We start from the raw sequence: 18,883 nt of genomic DNA, 5'->3' as shown, positions 1-18,883 counted from the left end.
CGCCTCACCCAAGCCCCCGTCCAAGTTTCACCCCCCAGTTTCATGTGTGGTGGTTATTAAAAAATACGTTTCTGTTCATTACTGTTTCAATCATGTTCTTTTGTGGGAGAGTCTGTCTCAAGGGGGGGAAGGGGCTTGGTAATTGGACAGGACAGTCACCTTTAGGAGGGTACAGAGGCAGGGGCAGGTCCAGCAGCAGGGCACATACACAGTGCAGTGACTAGTTACCCTGGTCAGTCTGGGAGGTGGTTTTCATGTTCTGTGCGTGGGGGGGGGGGGGGGTTGCTCTGTGACTTTGTGGCGGGGGAGGGCAGTTACAGATCTTATGCAGCGGTCCTTGTCCTGGATCACAGAGCCAGGCAGCAGGGGATCTGTAACCCTCCTCCCCCTGCCATAAAGTCACATAGCCCCCACATACACGCAGTCCCGCTCAGGAGAGCTGGCAGGCTCCTTGGAACAACCAGTCCGCCACTGCGAATCCTGTCATTCCTGGAGTTTAGAAGGATCATTTGCATCAGTACACTACACCCGCTCCCCACCACAGTCTGCGTCCCAGGTTTAAAACATTCCCGCGAAAACAGTAATAAAGACAACGGTGTTCATTAACAAAATAAAACTGATTTTATTTTTTTGGAAGGGGGTGGAGGGGGTCTGTAACTGGAGAGGATAGTCAACATTAACTGGGTAAAGAAACGGGGGCAGGTTCAGCTTCTCTGTACAGAAACTTAAAAGTCACTGGTTACCCTGCTCACTGTGGAACCTAGCTTTCAAAGCCTCCCGGATGCACAGCGCGTCCCGCTGGGCTCTTCTAATCGCCCGGCTGTCTGGCTGGGCGTAATCAGAAGCCAGGCTATTTGCCTCAACCTCCCACCCCGCCATAAAGGTCTCCCCCTTGCTCTCACAGAGATTGTGGAGCACACAGCAAGCTGCTATAACAATGGGGATATTGGTTTCGCTGAGATCACAGCGAGTCAGTAAGCTTCTCCATCTCCCCTTGAGACAGCCAAAAGCACACTCCACCACCATTCTGCACTTGCTCAGCCGGTAGTTGAACAGTTCTTTTTCAGTGTCCAGGGCGCCAGTATAGGGCTTCATGAGCCAGGGCATTAGCGGGTAGGCTGGGTCCCCAAGGATCACTGTAGGCATCTCCACATCCCCAAGACTTATTTTGTGGTCCGGGAAGTAAATACCTTCCTGCAGCCGTCTAAACAGACCAGAGTTCCTGAAGACGCGAGCGTCATGAACCTTGCCCGGCCATCCGACATTAATGTTTGTAAAACGTCCCCAATGGTCCACCAGTGCTTGCAGCACCATTGAAAAGTAGCCCTTTCTGTTAATGTACTGGCTGGCCTGGTGCTCCGGTCCCAGGATAGGGATGTGAGTTCCATCTATAGCCCCACCGCAGTTTGGGAATCCCATCGCAGCGAAGCCATCTATGATGACCTCCACGTTTCCCAGGGTCACTACCTTTGAGAGCAGTACCTTAACGATTGCGTTGGCTACTTGCATCACAACAACCCCCACGGTAGATTTGCCCACGCCAAAGTGGTTCGCGACAGACCGGTAGCTGTCCGGCATTGCAAGCTTCCAGAGGGCTATGGCCACTCGCTTCTGGACAGTCAGGGCTGCTCGCATCCGGGTGTCATTGCGCTTCAGGGCAGGGGACAGCAACTCACAAAGTTCAAGGAAAGTCCCCTTCCGCATGCGAAAGTTTCGCAGCCACTGGGATTCGTCCCAGACCTGCAGCACTATGCGGTCCCACCAGTCCGTGCTTGTTTCCCGTGCCCAGAATCGCCGTTCCACAACATCCACATGACCCATTGTCACCGTGATGTCCTCGGCGCTGGGTCCCGTGCTTTCTGACAGGCCTGTGCTACTCTCAGACTTCAGGCCCTCACCGCGGTGCCGTAGCCTCCTCGCCTGGTTTATCTGCATCTGCCTCTGGTAAAGGTGGATGATAACCTGCGAGGCGTTGACAACGGCCACAACTGCAGCGATGGTCGCAGCGGGATCCATGCTCGCAGTGCTGTGGCGTCCGCGCTGGCACTGACCGGAAAATTGCGCGAACTGATTTCCCGCCGGCGCTTTCAGGGAGGGAGGGAGGGAGGGCGGTAGTGACGGACGGATGACGACAATTACCCAAAAGCACCCTCGACCCTTTTTTTTTACCCAGAAGGCATTGGCGGTTCGACCCAGAATTCCAATGGGCAGCGGGGACTGCGGGAACTGTGGGATAGCTGCCCACAGTGCACCGCTTCCAATGTCGACGCTTTCCCCGTTAGTGTGGACTCACAAAGTCGAATTACTGTCCTTAGTGTGGACACACACGTTCGACTTTGCAATATCGATTCTACATTTTCGATTTAAGAGAAATCGAACTACCCTCGTAGTGTAGACATACCCTTAGAAAACCTGGCTCATAATTTACAGGTATGTCTTTGAGGCAACGTGGTAAAGCAGTTTATGGGCAATAGCTGAAAGTGTATAAAAATAAAGTTTCTTATTCTACCCCTGCTGTAGTGGGAGAAAAAGTAACTTTTTAGTAAATATATTCTTTAAGAAACAATCTTGAAAGATATAAAAAAATGCATGAAATTAGGTGTGCAATATCTGTATTACAGACATGTTTGCCAGTAAACTTGTAGTTTAAGTTGCAGGTAACTTTCTTCACATAAAAAGCGACAAGGAGTCCTGTGGCAGACGTATTGGAGCATAAGCTTTCGTGGGTGAATACCCACTTCGTCGGATGCATGTAGACTAACACGGCTATCCCTCTGATACTTTCTTCACATAGTTAGTTATGTGGTCTTTTCATCTAATTCCATCTTAATAAAAATATGTTTTTACTTTTAATACTACCTTTAAGTTTTCATGCAGAGACTGGGACAATGACTTTTTTCCTATCCTTTTTCAGATTTCAATATCATCTTCCTGCTACCCTCTAGATTCTTCGTGTGTGTGTGTGTGTGTGTGTGTGTATGTACACACACTGAGTGTGTATTATTGAAGGTCATAAAAATTGTATAGTCAAAAATGCCAGTCTAGTTTTTTCTCCCCACTTCTTTGAGTTCCCTCTCCACAATGAAATTCATGCACAGCTCTGAAGGCAGTACAGAGGTAAGGATGGCAATACCCCAATCCCCCTAAAATAAACTTGTGATCCCCCTGCAACTCCCTTTTGGGTCAGGATCCCCAATTTGAGAAACGCTGGTCTCCCCCCGTGAAATCTGTGTAGTATAGGATAAAAGCACACGAAAGACCACTAATGATGTGTTTTTCATGGCCATGAATTTAGTAGGGCCCTAATTATAAAAGTGGAATTAACAAGATGCAGACTACACATAAGGGTCCGATCCTGTAATGTGTGAGTGTGTGCAATTCCCGCTCACTTCATTGGGAGGTGACCTCACAGAAGGATCCAAGAGGTGCTCAGTACTTCCTGGCTCAGGATTTCCCCCCTCCAAACAGAGGTGAGGCATGGGGGGCACACAGAGTTACATGTCACTGTCCCCCCATTCTGCAAGCAAAGAGCTGCCCAGCTGAAGGAGGCTGTGTCTCAGCTCTGCTGACTCTGCAGCTGAACACCACCTCCTGGGTCTTAGTGCCAGTCGTGCTCCCCTTCTGTGTGCTGGGAGCCTTCCTGTTTTCTATTCTGTGCAACAGTGAGTGCCCGCGTTGGGATTGGGCAAGGGGGAGTGGGGGGAAGAGGCAGTGGGGAAGGAAGGGGGTGAAATAGGGGGAGTGGAATGTGGGAGTGAAGCGAGGGGGGGATGAAGAAGAAAAGGGGATAGGGGAATTGTGGTGGGGGGAAGCAGGAGCCCAGCGTGCGGTGTCCCCTCGGCAGCAGCTGGGCTCCCCCATTAAGCAGGCCCTCAAACCCTCACCCTGACAAGCCCTAAACCTGGACCCCCCCTCATCCCATAGTTTTCAGACCAATTTTCTAATTTATCAAGTTTATTTTAAATTTTAATCCTGACCTCCAAATTGAAGGAAATTTAAGTGGCAAGGCTTGATAGGCAGTACTTTTTTCTAGAGGTCTTCAAGCTTTAAGGTGTCAGAGTTCTGGGGTAGGGGACATGGCTCAAGCAGCTCATGGTCAGGTTTCCAGGCTGAGGTCAATACCAGAGGTCAGAACTTTGTGTTGGGGTTCCAGAGTAAAGGTCAGAATCCAAGTCAGAGCCAAAGTCGATCTTGGGAGATCAGAAGCAGAGTCAGTCATGGCAGCCCACTAAGAATCTGCAGTGTTGCCTTGGCACTTCCTGGTATGCTCTGTGGGCTTATATAGAATCAAGGGGACAATCAGGATCCACCTAAGTGGCTGCCAATCGGGTCTCTCATGCAGCACTTACCATAGTGTATGTCTGCTGCAGTTTGCAGGGAGAAGGGGGCAGGCAGGTTACAGCTGCCGCTAAGTGGCCTGGAGGCTCTGCCCACTCAGGTTTGAGTCCTGCCAATCCTCACGTCATGCACACAATCTTCTAGGGGCAACCCCCATATACTGGGCTGGGTTTATCTGCGTAGACTGTCTGGAAGGCCACTATGAAGTCAGGCATATGGAACTGGGACACCTGTTCCCAGGGGCGCACCTCAGGGCTATAACGTTCCCAGTCAATGAGGGAAATCAAATCACATTTGATTTTAGAATTTAAAATCTCATAGACATCATACTGATCATGACCCTGGACCAGAACTGGAGTGGGCAGTGGTTGTTGTCAGTGACCAAAGGAGTTGTCAGTGTGCAGCTTCAGCAGTGATATGTAGAACAACTGGTGTAACCTGATAGATCTGTGCAACTGGAGCTTGACGGTCACTGAGTTGATCACCTGGCGAATCAGATACAGGCTGAACAATTTGTGACGAGGCTGGTCCATATGGTGGTGTACTGAAAACTAGACCTTTTGTCCAGCTGCAACTGTTGGACCTTTCTGGTGCTGGTGGCCAGCGTATAGCTTGTAGTCCCTCTTGTCATTTTCAGGATGTGCCTGAAGCTCCTCCTGGACTTTGTGGATCTGTCGTACCCAGTTTGTGGAGACCGGGATGGAAACCAAAGTTTGCATTAAATGGACTTTGCCCAGTGAAAACATAATGGGGTTATTATTGGCTAATTCTGCATGCGGTAGGAAAGCCAACCAGTCATTCTGCTGATAATTTATAAAGCACTGTAGATACTGTTGTGAGACCTGATTCATTTTCTTGAACTGGCCATCAGTCTGTGGGTGATAGGCAGAAGATGTATCGGCACGGCCCACAAGCAACTGCAGGGTTTTGTGCCAGAACTGCAACACATTGCAACTGCAACAGCTGTGACCTGTGCAGGAAGTCCATGGAGACGGACAATGTGTATCACCAAGAATTGAGCTGACTCTTCCATGGTGGGCAGGTGTACAATAGGGAGAAAGTGGCCATTTTGATTAACTGATTGACCACAGTGAAGATGACAGTGTATCAGTCAGACTTGGGGAGCTCCACTATAAAATCCGAGGTGATGGTCTCCCATGGTCTAGCCAGAGTTTCTGCAGCTATTAGAGTGCCGAGGGCTCTCATGCATGGCCTCCTGGTGCAAGCACATACCTTACAAGAATCTACATAGGAGTGTACCATTGCTTGTATCCAGGACCACCAGAAGGAGCAGGCAATCAGGCAAAGGGTCTTGAGGTGGACGAAGTGGCCCGCTATCCGGGAGTCTCAGCTGAATCTCAAAACCTCCAGTTGGGGACATCCTGGCAGAACATATAGGTGACCCTTGACATAGAATAAGCCATCCTTTTTCTGATGTTGCCCCTTGCTTTTGACCTCAAGTTCCTTGGGTGGGAGCTTCTCCCCCCTGCTGTGCAGATCAGAAACATGAGGTCTTGGGAAGTGGCAGCATCCAGGAAATTGCAGGGCTTGAGGATGAATAGTGGCTCCATGCAATAGGGGTCTTGGCTGGTGAGGTACTTCCCTTTTTGGGACTGGGCATTGATGGCTTTGTTCTTGACCCTGGAGTGGTAGGTAATGGTGAAGTTAAAACATGTGAAGAACAGGGCTCAGCAGAACTGTCTTTGGTTTAGCACCTTAGCCTTGCAAAAGTATTCTAGTTTTTTATGATCTGTGTACACCTGTATAGGGTGCCTGTCCCCTTCCAGGTAGTAGTGCCACTCTTCAAAGCTGGACTTGATCACTAGACATTTTTTCCCTAGGGTTTCGTGATATTCTGTTGGAGTAAGCTTCCGTGAGGAGCTGACACAAGGGAGGAGATGTCTTTGGGTAGTATGATCCTGATGGCAGCATTGGAGGCATCAGTCTCAATGACAATGGGCCTCACTGGGTTGGGGGGTGTCAAGAATGACACACTGGTGAAGGCCCTCTTGAGCTGGTTGAACACCTGTTGTGCTGCCGGGGACCAGATGAAGGTGTTCTTGCACTGAAGTGCTGTCAACAGGGTTATCTGGCCCAAAAATCCAGGAAAGAAACATCTATAAAAGTTAGTGAACCCCAGGAAGTGTTGCAGCTTCTTGATGTTTCAAGGGGCCACCTAGGTCTGAACAGCATCCACTTTTCTGGGATCCATTTGGAGGCCCTCGGGCAACAAGATGTAGCCCAAGAACTCCATGGAACGTTGATCAAAGTTGCACTTTTCAAGTTTTGCATATAAACTATGTTGGCGGAGCCAATCCAGTACTGATCAGACGTGCTAGGAATGGACGTCTGGAGAAGACAAGAATGTTGGACTCTGGAGAAGACAAGAATGTTGTCAAGGTAAACTACGACGTACTGGTCTAGGATGTCATGGACTACATTGTTCACAAAATGCTGAAAAGTGGCAGCGGCATTTGTGAGACTGAATGGCATTAACAAGTATTCATAATGGCCACAGCAGGTTTAAACAGCTGTTTTCTATTTATCCCATGCTCTGATCCTTGCCAGGTTGTAAACTCACAGGTCGAGCTTAGTGAGTACCTGGGTTGATTGCACGTGGCCCAACAATTCTGGGATGAGAGGAATGGGGTACCGATTTCTGACAGTTACTTGATTGAGGGCCTGATAGTCCATGCATAGGCACAGGTTCCCATCTTTCTTTTTGACAAAAAGAAGGGCGTTGGCAGCGGAGGTTGATAGCCAGAGTAACCCTTTGGCAAGATTCTCCTGGAGATAGAGCCACAGGGCTGCCAGTTCCAACATTGCATAGATGTGGCTGAAGAGTATCTTGGCCCCAGGTTGTAGGTTAATCGGACAGTCATAGTCTCAGTATGCTGGTAGGACGTCCACTTTTTTTTTTTCTAAAGACATCCAGGTATTTGTGGTACTTAGTGGGAAGAACAGGGGTTGATTTTAGTGGTGAGCTCACCTGACCCATGGCCAGGGTCAGAGGATTTCCAAGCAGTAATCCAGTCTCTGGCTGGCCTCCATCAGGTGGTATGTGCAGGCAGATGTGCTGAAAGAATTCAGAGTGGAAACTGATTTTCCGTTCCCACCACAAGATGTGCGTGTCATGTGTTGCCAACCATGAGATGCCAACAATTATGGGAAAGTGCGGTAAAGAGATCACTCCAAATCTTAGGATTTCTCAGTGATTCTAGATAACAGTTTCCAAAGGCATGGTCTCCTGGGTCACCAGGTCTGAGGACAGGAACTAGCCGTTTTATAGTCTCTATGAGGTCAGGAGTTACCTTTGGCTGCGCTGGCATGTCCAATGTTTGGGCAGTGTCCGCATCCATGAAGTTGTCTGCTGCCCTGGAGTCCACAAGTGCACGTTGTGGGAGAACTCATCAAGGTTCACCCGGAATGTAGAGGAGGACCTGAACTTGGAGGTGTAATGAGAGCTTGCCGTGCCTTGGGCAAGCTTTTGTAAGGGGATGGATGTCTCAGGACCCACAACAGGCAGCCGGCAAGTGGGTGGCTAGGTTCCCCTCAGTAGAAACACAAATTGTGGTGGGAATGGCATTCTCTTTCCTTGGGAGCCACCTGGTGGTGGGATGCATTGAGTTGCATGGGCCCTGGGACCAACCCAGGGATTGTTACTGAGGAGACTTGGCTGGGATGTGGCACTGACCCATTCCTTTCTCTATGTCACTGCCGTAGTCTGTTATTGATCCATATGGTATGATCAAAAAAGGCATCCAAATGGGTTGGGGTTTTCATGCGAGGTAGTTAATCTTTAATTGCCTCATGCAAACCCCACTGAAACTGGTGGAGCTGTGCCTCCTCATTCTACTCCATGTCAGAGACAAGTTGTCTGAAGTGGGTGGTGTAGGAGGCAACCGATTCCTCCCCTTATTGTAGTTTTCGCAGGGCGGCCACAGCTAAAACAGTGCAGTAGGGATCATCCAGAATGACAGAAAACACCTGAAAGAAAGCATCCCAGTTCAGCAGTGTTGGCATTCCTTGTTCTAGCCAGAGTCAGGCCCAATCTAATGCCTCTACCATTAAGAGGCTAATTACAAATCCCGCCTTAGCTAGATCAGTAGCGTAGGACTTGGGGTGGAGCAGGAATTGCACATGACAATGATTAAGAAACCCTCTAAATTTGTGGCATTCTCCATTGAAGCATTCAGGGTGGGGGAAGGTTGGCCCCCCATCCAGGGGCCAGGTGCAGAACGTTTCTGGAGTGCAGTATTCTCGCCTTGGAGCCTGCTCCCCAGGAGTGCACTGTACCAGTTGAGTCCTCAGCGCAGCATCTGCACCTACAAGATCTGGCTTTGCAATGAGAGCTGCAACACTTGTGCTCTCAATGTAGGGAGTTCCTCCTGGGGATGGTCAACCCATTCAGACGTTTCTAGTGTCCTTTGAGACATGCCAGGCATGAGATGACCCACTGCCTCCATGTTCCTATAGGGATGGCCTTCAGCATGGGATAGGGTTGGTCCAGGCAAACTGTCAGGGTTCTGGGACAAAGGTCTGGGCTTGAGCAGCTCAAGGTCAGATTTCCGGGTTGAGGTCAGTACCAGAGATCATAACTTCTGTTGGGGTTCTGGGTCCCGAGTGATGGTCAAAATCCAAGTCAGAGCCATAGTGGATGCTCAGCAGCAGAGTCAGTCGTCATAGCTCACTGGTAATCTACATGTTGCCTGGATGCATCCTGGAACACTCTGTGGGCATATATGGGGTCAAGGGACCAATCAGGAGCCTCCGAAGCAGCTGTCAGTTTGGAGCTTTTGGATAGGACTTCGTATAGTGTTCATTGTCTGTGGTTTGTGGATCACAGGGAGTGGCTAAGTTACAACTGCCACAAAGTGGAGCTTGCCCACCCTGGTTCAAGTCCTGCCAGTCATTACAGGTGGCTGGTATTGCTTTGTTACCATAATACAACAATAATATAACAATGATGTCTTTAAATATTGTCATCTTTTGGTTTGACTAAGTTGCTAGTTTCTTACTGTTATATTTTTTCTTATCCAGGGAAATTATCGCTTCATGAAACTTTTACTTGCTCGTAGAGCAAACTGGATGCAAAAGGATTTAGAAGAAATGACTCCTTTACATTTAACTACCCGCCACAAGAGTCCCAAGTGCTTAGCTTTGTTGCTAAAATACATGGCACCAGGCGAAGTGGATACACAGGACAGAAACAAGGTAAGATACTGCTTTAGCGACAGTTCTTGTGACAGTTTTAATCCAATTCCAATTAATAAAACAGATAAATATGAAAGAAACACATCTATTATTTCTGTTACCTTGTCAGATATGTTTCCTGTATCTGAAACCGTTGTTCTTCTTCAAGTGCTTGCTCATGTCGATTCCATTCTAGGTGTGCGTGCACCAATGGTCATCAGAGATTTTTGTCTTTGCTGTATCCATAGGGCCGGCTGTGGCGCCCACTTGAGTGCCACGCTCATGCATTGGTATATCGGGCACTGCCAGCCCTACGGTCTCTCAGTTCCTTCTTACCACCCGTGGTGGTTAGTCAGGAGCGCCTTTCCTTGCATAGCAAGGGCTAGTGGTTTCATCTCTTCTGACTTTGAGCCTTAGGGCCTTGTAAATAGTTGTTTATAGTAATTAGTATTAAGCAGTTTTAAAGTGTAGTTAGGAGTTAGAAGTTATAGTCCCAGCGGGGACTTTGACCCAGGTGGGGTGTGCCCCAGTCGGGGTTTAAGCCCTGCGCGGACTGTAACAGGCCTATGCCTGTAAGTGACCCCCACAGCAGCTGCCTCAAGTGCTTGAGGAAATCACATGTGAAGGACAAGGTAGTATTTGTAAAACTTTTCGACCCAGGACTCAGAAAGAGCAGGATATTCGTTTGCGGGCTCTCCTCATGGAGGCTGCCCTTCGTCCAGCTTCCAAGCCATCCCACCAAATCTCGCCTAGTACCTCAGCCTTGGTGCGCAGCACACCCCCGGCATCGGGCTCTGCCCGGCACTGCTCCCCATCTCTGGTGCCCAGAAAGAAAACAAAGAAGCATGGCTCCCCAGCACCAGGCAAGAAAGGCCATGGGGCATCGGGCAAAGGACCCAGTTCGGGCTTACCTGCCACTCTGGAGCCATGTGGATGTGCCTCCCTGGTCAGGGCCCTTAGTCCTTAAAGGATCCACTACCAACTCCCGGGAGCAGTAGGTGACCCAAATTTCTGACGGCATCGACGTCTTCCCAAGCTCCCCCGGCGCTGAGAGAGCAGAGGCCTCCGCCTGCACTGTGCGTGCCGCAGGAAGCAGCAAAGGCTTCCTACGAGGGCAAGCCAGCTGCTAAGACCCCTCAGGGGGCAGTGGAGCGCTGCTGATCCCCTGAGACATGGTGGTGCTCTCCATCTCCACACCGCCAAATCTCTGGCATCGCAGCCCAGATCCTCTGGGGCTCGCCCTTGGTCAGTGGCACAGTGATTGCGGTCCCCGCCATCTCAACTCGGATTGCCTTGGGGGAGGTGCCAGTCTCTGTTCCACCTGCACCATTCGCCCTCCCACCGGTTGCCTTCTCAGCACAGATCTCGGTCACCTGCCCGATGGGAGCACTCCTCATTGTGATTCTGGTACCCCCGGCACCAGTCCCCTTGATACCAGCACCGATCCTCCCACTCCAAACACCGATGTCCGGTGACGACTGTCAGCAGACAGATACAGCAGTCGACAGCCCTGCCATGGTCACTGGAAGGGGATTCCTCCGGCATGAAAGGGCAGTTCAGCCCCTTGCCAAGACCCCACAGGCGCGAATGGGCACCTGCGGCTGCCTCAACATTGATGGTGCCGCCTTGGCAGCATGGCCAGTAGCATTATTGGAGCACCTGGGGCATGCCGGTGATGACGATGCCCTCTTTGCACCGCTCATCTACTGCTGCCTTGGAGCAACAGCTGGCGGCACCGGGCTCGGTGCATCAGACCCGCTCGGAGGTCGGGATAGAGGAGACAGCGCCCCTCCCCCCCAAACCCCTCTCCCCACGGGGGATGATGCCCTGGAGCCTCCCCCGGCGGTACAGTCATCGTCCTCATCCCCGGACAATGTGGTCGCGGGACCATCGAGGACCAGCCCACCAGACTATTTTAGGGAACATCAGGCCCTGTTTCGACAAGTGGCCGAGAACTTCGGCCTAGAGGTGGAGGAGATGGCCAAGCAGGCGGACACTTTGTTCAATGTCCTCTCAGCCTCTACCCCGGCACGTTTTGCACTACCAGTGCATAACGGGGTCCTGAAAATTGCCAAGGCCTCTAGCAAACCCAGTCGTCCCTCCCACCTCCAAAAGGGCTGAAAAGAAGTACTTTGTCCTGGCCAAAGGTTCGAGTACCTTTATACCCACCCACCTCCGGGCTCGCTGGTTGTCCCTGCAGCCAATGAAAGGGCCAAGTAGGGGCACACTAGTTCAACTCCCAAAAATAAAGAGGCCAAAAGACTGGACCTTTTTGGGAGAAAAGTTTATTCAACAGCCAGCCTGCAGTTCCAGGTGATGAACCATCAGGCCCTCTTGGGCAGGTATAATTTTAATGTATGGGACTCCCTCCCTAAGTTCAAGGAGTTCCTTCTCCAGGGTCTGGCCCAGGAATTCAGCACGCTGGTGGAGGAGGGCACCGCAATGACAATGTGCTCTCTCCAGATGGCATGGGATGCGGGCGGACTCGGTGGCTAGAGTGGTCACGTCAGTGGTGGTCATGAGGTACAGCTCCTGGTTTCAGACCACTAGCCTGTCCCAAGAGTTGCAGACCTCTATCCAGGACCTCCCATTCGCTGGGAACGGTCTCTTTTTGGAGCAGACTGATGCGAGGCTGCATAGACACTTGGGTCACCCTTCGCTCGCTGGGCATGCATACGCTGCAGTCTGTAGAGAAAAAAGTTCCGGCTGCCCCCACCACCAAGGCCTTGGCAGCCTCATCAAGGACCTGCAAGGAGAAGGGATAGAGACACGAGCTTTAGTCATCACCGCCCTTCCTCCTCCCGCTCACCTGCGCAGCCTGGCCCAGTGAAGCATCCCGGGAGCCAGAAGCGCTCGTTTTGAAGGTGCACTTGAGAGCGACGCCCCCAATCAATTCCCCAGATCCACCTTGTTCTTTCCTTAACCGTCTTCATCCCTATCGTTCAGCCTGGTCACAGGTCACCACAGACCGCTGGGTGCTGTACATAGTATCTCGGGGCTGTAACCAGCAATTTTCGGCCGCCCCTCCCTCCCAACCCCCTCTTTCCCATCCCTCTTCGAGCAACTCCTCGTCCAAGAGGTCGAGAACCTCCTGCTCCTGGAGGCAGTGAAGGAGGTCCCTTGGGACATGAAAGGAAAAGGGTTCTATTCCCGCTATTTCCTAATCCCAAAAGCAAAAGTGAGCCTCAGACCTATTCTGGACCTGCGTCACTTCAACAAGTCTTTCAGAAAGTTGAAGTTTCGCATGGTCTCCCTGGCCTCCATCATCCCCTCCCTGGATCCAGGAGACTGGTATACTGCCCTTGACTTGAAGAACGCTTATTTCCATATTCCAAGGTCACAGACTTTTCCTCCGTTTCATAGTGGGTGGACGCCATTTTCAATTCACGGCGCTGCCCTTTGGCCTTTCATCAGCCCTGAGGGTGTTCACAAAATGTATGGTGCCAATGGCTGCTTACCTAAGACGTCGAGGAGTCCGGGTCTTCCCGTATCTTGACAACTGGTTCATCAAGGGTCGGTCTCGGGAGCAAGTGCAGAAGACCCTCAATCTGGTGCGTTCCACCTGCCGCAACCTGAGCCTGTTAATAAATGAGAAAAAACAACACTTTAATGCCTGTGCAGCAAATAGAGTTCATTGGAGCGGTTCTCGACTCCAGGCGAGGCAAAGTCTTCCTTCCAGAAGCGCATTTTCAGGCCACATCGGACCTGATCTCCCAGGTAAAGAACCACCTGCTCACCTTGGCTCACACCTGCCTATGGCTGTTGGGCCGCATAGCCGCGTGTATGTACGTGGTCAGCCATGTTTGACTCCATCTCTGGTCTCTGCAAGCATGGCTGGCGTTGGTCTACGTCCCCAACAGGCATGACCTAGACCAGGTAGTTAGGGTGATCCCTGGATTGGTGGTTGGAGCCCGGATCGGTGTTGGAGGGAGTACCCTTCGCGACCCCATCCCTGTCGCTGACCCTGGTCTCCGATGCTTTGGACCTGGGCTGGGGAGCCCACCTGGGTGAGTTGAGCTGGTTGCGGGACAATCTGGCTGTCCACATCAACATCAGGGAGCTCAGTGTGGTTTGCCTGCCTTCCAGGCCTTCTTGCCCCACCTGAATGACAAGGTGGTTCAGGTCCTTACGGACAATACCGGCATGATGTATTACATCAACAAGTATGGCGGTGCCAGGACTTTGGCCCTTTGTGAAGAAGCTCCCCGCCTTTGGGATTTTTGTATGCGGCATGCCATTCATCTGATAGCCGTGCACCTGCCTGGAACCAGGAATATCTTGGCGGATCACCTCAGAAGGACTTTCTCGTTTCACCACGAGTGTTCGCTCCATCTGGAGGCGGTCAGCATAGTCTTCCAGAGATGGGGGACTCCCCAGGTGGACCTGTTCATGTCCAGGCAGAACAGAAAATGCCACGTGTTCTGTTCAATCCGGGGGATTGACAAGGGCTCCCTGTCAGATGCCTTTCTTATTCCTTGGTCGGGGCGCCGAAGTATGCCTTCCCGCCAGTGCCATTGATTCACAGGGTCCTTGTGAAGATCAAGCAAGACAGGGCGAGAATTATCCTAATAGTCCTTGCATGGCCTCGCCAGCACTGGTTCAGCACATTGCTCAGCCTTTCGGTAGCCACCCCACTGCAGTTGCACCTCTAGTCAGATCTGCTTTCCAAGAACCACTGCAGCCTTTTGCACCCGAACCTAGCAGTGCTGCACTTGATGGCTTGGCTACTGCATGGCTAAGCGCAGACAAACAGTCATGCTCGGCCCGTATTCAGCAGGTCTTGCTGGGTATCAGGAAACCCTCCACCAGAGCAACTTAGCTGGCCAAATGGAAAAGGTTCATGTGCTGGGCTTTGGAACAGCATATTCGGGCCAAGCAGGCCCTGCTGCATGAGATCCTGGATTATCTGCTGCACCTCAAACTCCAAGGTTTGTCCCTGTCATTGATCAAGGTCCACCCGGCCACTATCTCTACTTTCCATCCTCCGTTCCAAGGCAAGTCGATCTTTGCTCATGACATGACGGCACGGTTTTTGAAAGGTCTGGAGCATCTTTACCCGCATGTCCGGGATCCCATCCCCCCGGGATCTGAATCTCGTGCTGTCGAGGCTCATGGGGGCTCCCTTTGAGCCTCTGGCTTCCTGCTGTCTCCTGCTTCTCTTCTGGAATTTTTCGTTCCTGGCCACGATAAAGTCCGCCTGCAGGGTGTCCAAGAACAGGGCGCTTACTTCGGAACCGCCCTATATAGTCTTCTACAAGGATAAGGTCCAGCTTCAACTGCACCCAACGTTTCTGGCCAAGGTCATTTCCCAGTTTCATACTGGCCAGGACTTATACTTACCCGTCTTCTTTCCAAAGCCTCATCATCAGATGAGTGCAGGCTACACTGGACATCAGGAGGGTGCTGGCCTTCTACGTAGATAGTACAAAGCCGTTCCATAAGTCAACGCAATTGTTTGTTGCGGTGGCAGACAGAATGAAAGGTTTCCCAGTGTCTGCTCAGAGGATTTTGTCCTGGATCACAGCCTGCATCCGCTACTGCTACGAGCTGGTGAAGGTGTCTCCGCCAACAATCATGATGGCACACTCGACTAGGGCACAAGCATCATCAGCGGGCTTCCAGGCACAGGTACCAATCCTAGAGATCTGTCGGGCCGCTACCTGGTCTGTCCACATGTTCACATCTCATTATGCGCTTACCCAGCAAGCTCGAGACAACACTGGCTTTGGCAGAGAAGTTCTGCAAGCTGCAAGACAGTGAACTCCGAGCCCACCTCCATTGATACTGCTTGTGAGTCACCTAGAATGGAATCGACATGAGCAAGCACTTGAAGAAGAAAAACCGGTCACCTACCTTTCGTAATTGTTGTTCTTCGAGATGTGTTGCTCATGTCCATTCCATTACCCACGCTCCTACCCCTCTGTCGGAGTTGCCAGCAAAAAAGGAACTGAGAGGGCGTAGGGCCAGCGGCACCTGATATACCAACACATGAGCGCAGCACTTGGGGGCGCCACAGCTGACCCTACAGATACCAAGATACCAGATACTAAGGCAAAAATCTCTGATGACCACATGCGTGGGCGCATGCACACCTAGAATAGAATGGACATGAGCAACACATCTCAAAGAGCAACAGTTACGCAAGGTAGGTAACTGTTTTTTTGCTTTCACAAAATAAGCTTGGTACAGTAATGATCTGTAAGAATGATACAGTAATGATCTGTAACAATATATTTGTTATTTCCAGACAGTATTTATATAAAATGGATTTAAGGTTGAGCATACATATCAGTTATTTGGAATAAGCTACATTACTGAGATATTGCAATTATCGCCAAACCAAGCATTATAAACCCAGGAAATTATCAGTTCAGGTTTAACTTAAAGAAATCCAAACATGTTAAGGTATGGAAGTGCACAATTAAGGCACCTAAACAACCTTAACTGTGTCAGAAGCTCTTCGAACTTTCCACATAGTTAAACTCACTGAAATCTTGTGCAAAACCTACCTTTGAATATTTGGGGGAGTTATTGGTCATTTCCCCCCACTCCCATTATTCTTCAAAACTGAATGTTTCTCCATTAGCAGAAACCTTAACTCTGACCTGTAGTGACACCATGAAGGGGAAAAAAAGAGAAAAAACTTGTATCTTTAACAATCAATGTACAATAATCAGGGTCCACAAACATCAAAACTGTTACATTGTTTGGTTAGTGTTAATCCTAATAACACCCCTGAATAAGCATTTTTCATTTATGCAGATGGGAAATCTGAAGCTGAGAGGTAGTGGTGTGATAATTGAGGCTACAAATGTACCTTAATTGTGAGCTCAACTGTAAAAAGTACATGAAATTTCATCAGATGTCACAATAACCTGTAATAACAAATGTTGATAGGAAAAGGTGTGAAAGGAAGAGAGAGACTTAATTAGTCCAAAATAAAAGGTCTACTGATATAACTCAAGGGCTGTTTTAAGATCATACTTGGTAAACAAGAGAAGTGTGGAACAGAAATCAGTAAACCAAAATTGATGTGTTGGAAACTAGGCGTAATTGGTGGACAAAATAATGAGGGGATGGATTATTCCACCCCCTATTCCGTTTGTGGGCTCTTAAAGAAAGAGACGTTGGGGAGAAAAATTGGCTACTGGATCAGGCTTCACCGTCATAGCGGCCACCTCCTCCATGTCCTGGGACCCAAGGCCTTCTTCATCCTGACCCTGAGAGTTGTCCTGACTAGACTGGGCTATAGAGAGATACTCAGATGACATTGCCACCTCTCAAGCTGAATCCCAAACACCACCTGGGATGAAATGGGATTGGAATTTAACAACAGCTCCAGCCCATCACAACTAATTTCTCTTTTCCCCCCAAAACACAGTTGTTACCATCTTTTATACCATCTAAGGGACTGTCGAATAAAAGGTTTTTTTCCTTCTAAAAACTCTTCAGCAAAAGGGAGCATGGGATGTTGTTAAAATGAAAGCCTTATTTAAGATTTTATATTTCAAATGCTTTAACTGTTTTTCCTTCCTTTTTTATGTTTAATAAAAGGTTAAAAGGGTTTTTAGTGATGTATTTGCCATAGTACAAAGCAGGCTGAGGTGTCTGTATTTCAAACCCCAGACCTTGTTTAACATGGTTTGATATTGGACAGTGACTGTGGTATGAAAACACCTTTGGCCTATTTATTCCATCTAAATTAATACAGTTGTGGATTAATTTGCTCAAGGTCACACAGCAAGTTAAGTGGCAGAGCTCTGTTTACTTGGGCCATTGTCTTAGTATGGATTTATATATAAGGATGTTATGGGGCTGCTATAGATTGCAGTAATCTATCTTAAATTGTAAATTTTAAGAGTGTTTGTGGGTAGAGCACTTCCTAACCACAGAACCTGCATGTAGTGGGGAGTAAAGACCTGTGTTCGGAGGGCATGAATAAAGACAATCCCTGGGTAGGCTCAAGAGGAGTAAAAATACATCCTTTGTGTTTGTCAGGAGGGAGTAAACAAAACAAAACTCGTTTGCATGAGGGGAAGTGAACAAAACCTGTTACCTGTTTCTGAGTCATTGACAACTTTAAAGCAAATGATCTCGAATGTTTATGGATCAGTGCTCTAACAGATAAAGCACAAATAGGGTACTAAGTTCTACAGACCACCAAATCACATTGGAGAACAGGATTACCAGCTCCTTAAGAAACTATCTATAATTTGCAGGGTAAAAGGCTGTGTTATCATGCAGGACTTTAATCTAAGTGACTTGCTGGATGTCTCATGCTGCCAGTACTAAAACATTGTTGGAATTTCTAAAAATTATAGATGACAGTTTCCTAACTCAAAAAGTGTTGTATCTGTCACAGGAGAATTCTATACAAGGTCTCCTCTTGACAGATTAAGAGAAATTGATCACAGAACTAAAAATTAGTGGTATCTTAGGTACAAGTGATCCTGAATTGATTACATTTATTGTGTGCAAACAGATAAAAGTCCAAACCAATAATATATGTACTTGTTGCTTTTAAAGGGCCAATTTCACAAAGCTGAATGGGAACATTGAGTAGGAATAGGAAAGTTATATTACCTCTATTTGGCATTGGTGCAATTAATATCCGAATACTGTGATAGTTTCTGGTGTCAACAATTGAAGAAGGATGTCGATAAATTGGAGTGTGTTTAGAGAAGAGCCACAAAAATGATTAAAGGATGGAAAACATATGTTATATTGAAAGACATAAGGAGCTCAATCTGTTTAGTATAAGAAAGAGAAGATTAAGGCTGACTTGACCACAGTCTATAAGTACCTACATGGGAAACATAAATTTGATAATACAGGGCTCTTCAATCTAGCAGAAAAAGTTATAACAAGATCCGTTGGCTGGAAGTTGAAACTAGACAAATTCAGACTAGAAATGAGGTCCACATTTTTATCTGTGTGGGTAGTTAACCATTGAAACAATTTACCAAGGTTTATGGCGGATTCTCCATCATTGGAAATGTTTAGATCAAGATTGGACGTTTTTCTAAAAGATGTGCTGGAATTAATTCAATAAACAGGAATTAATTCAAGGAAGTGTTATGCTGGAAGTCAGATTAAATTATCACAATGGTCCCCTCTGACTTTATAATGTATGACTATGGGCTTGTCTTCACTACCGGGGTAAGTCGACCTAAGTTACGCTGCTCCAGCTACGTGAATAACTACCGGGAGTACCAGGGTCAACCAGACAGCGCTCTGCCATTGATTTAGCAGGTCTTCACTAGACCCGCTAAATCGACCCCTGCTGCATCGATTGCAGGAGCGTTGATCTTCCCATAGTGAAGACCAGCCCTATGAAAACCCTTTTGTATGT

At 48.9% G+C, this 18,883-nt stretch overlaps 1 protein-coding gene across 1 annotated transcript in view; it reads left to right on the top strand.

The window, feature by feature from the left end:
• The window catches only part of INVS (inversin), a 225,614-nt gene that overhangs the window by 91,371 nt on the left and 115,360 nt on the right, over positions 1 to 18,883 (top strand). The window contains exon 4 of the mRNA XM_065399241.1: positions 9,379 to 9,552. Within this exon, the coding sequence (XP_065255313.1) occupies positions 9,379 to 9,552 (174 nt within the window). The remainder of the gene's footprint in view (positions 1 to 9,378; positions 9,553 to 18,883) is intronic.

This window comes from Emys orbicularis, chromosome 2 (genome assembly GCF_028017835.1).
Source record: "Emys orbicularis isolate rEmyOrb1 chromosome 2, rEmyOrb1.hap1, whole genome shotgun sequence".
Classification (NCBI taxonomy): Eukaryota; Metazoa; Chordata; order Testudines; family Emydidae; genus Emys; species Emys orbicularis.
This window is presented reverse-complemented; position numbering and strand designations above follow the sequence as displayed.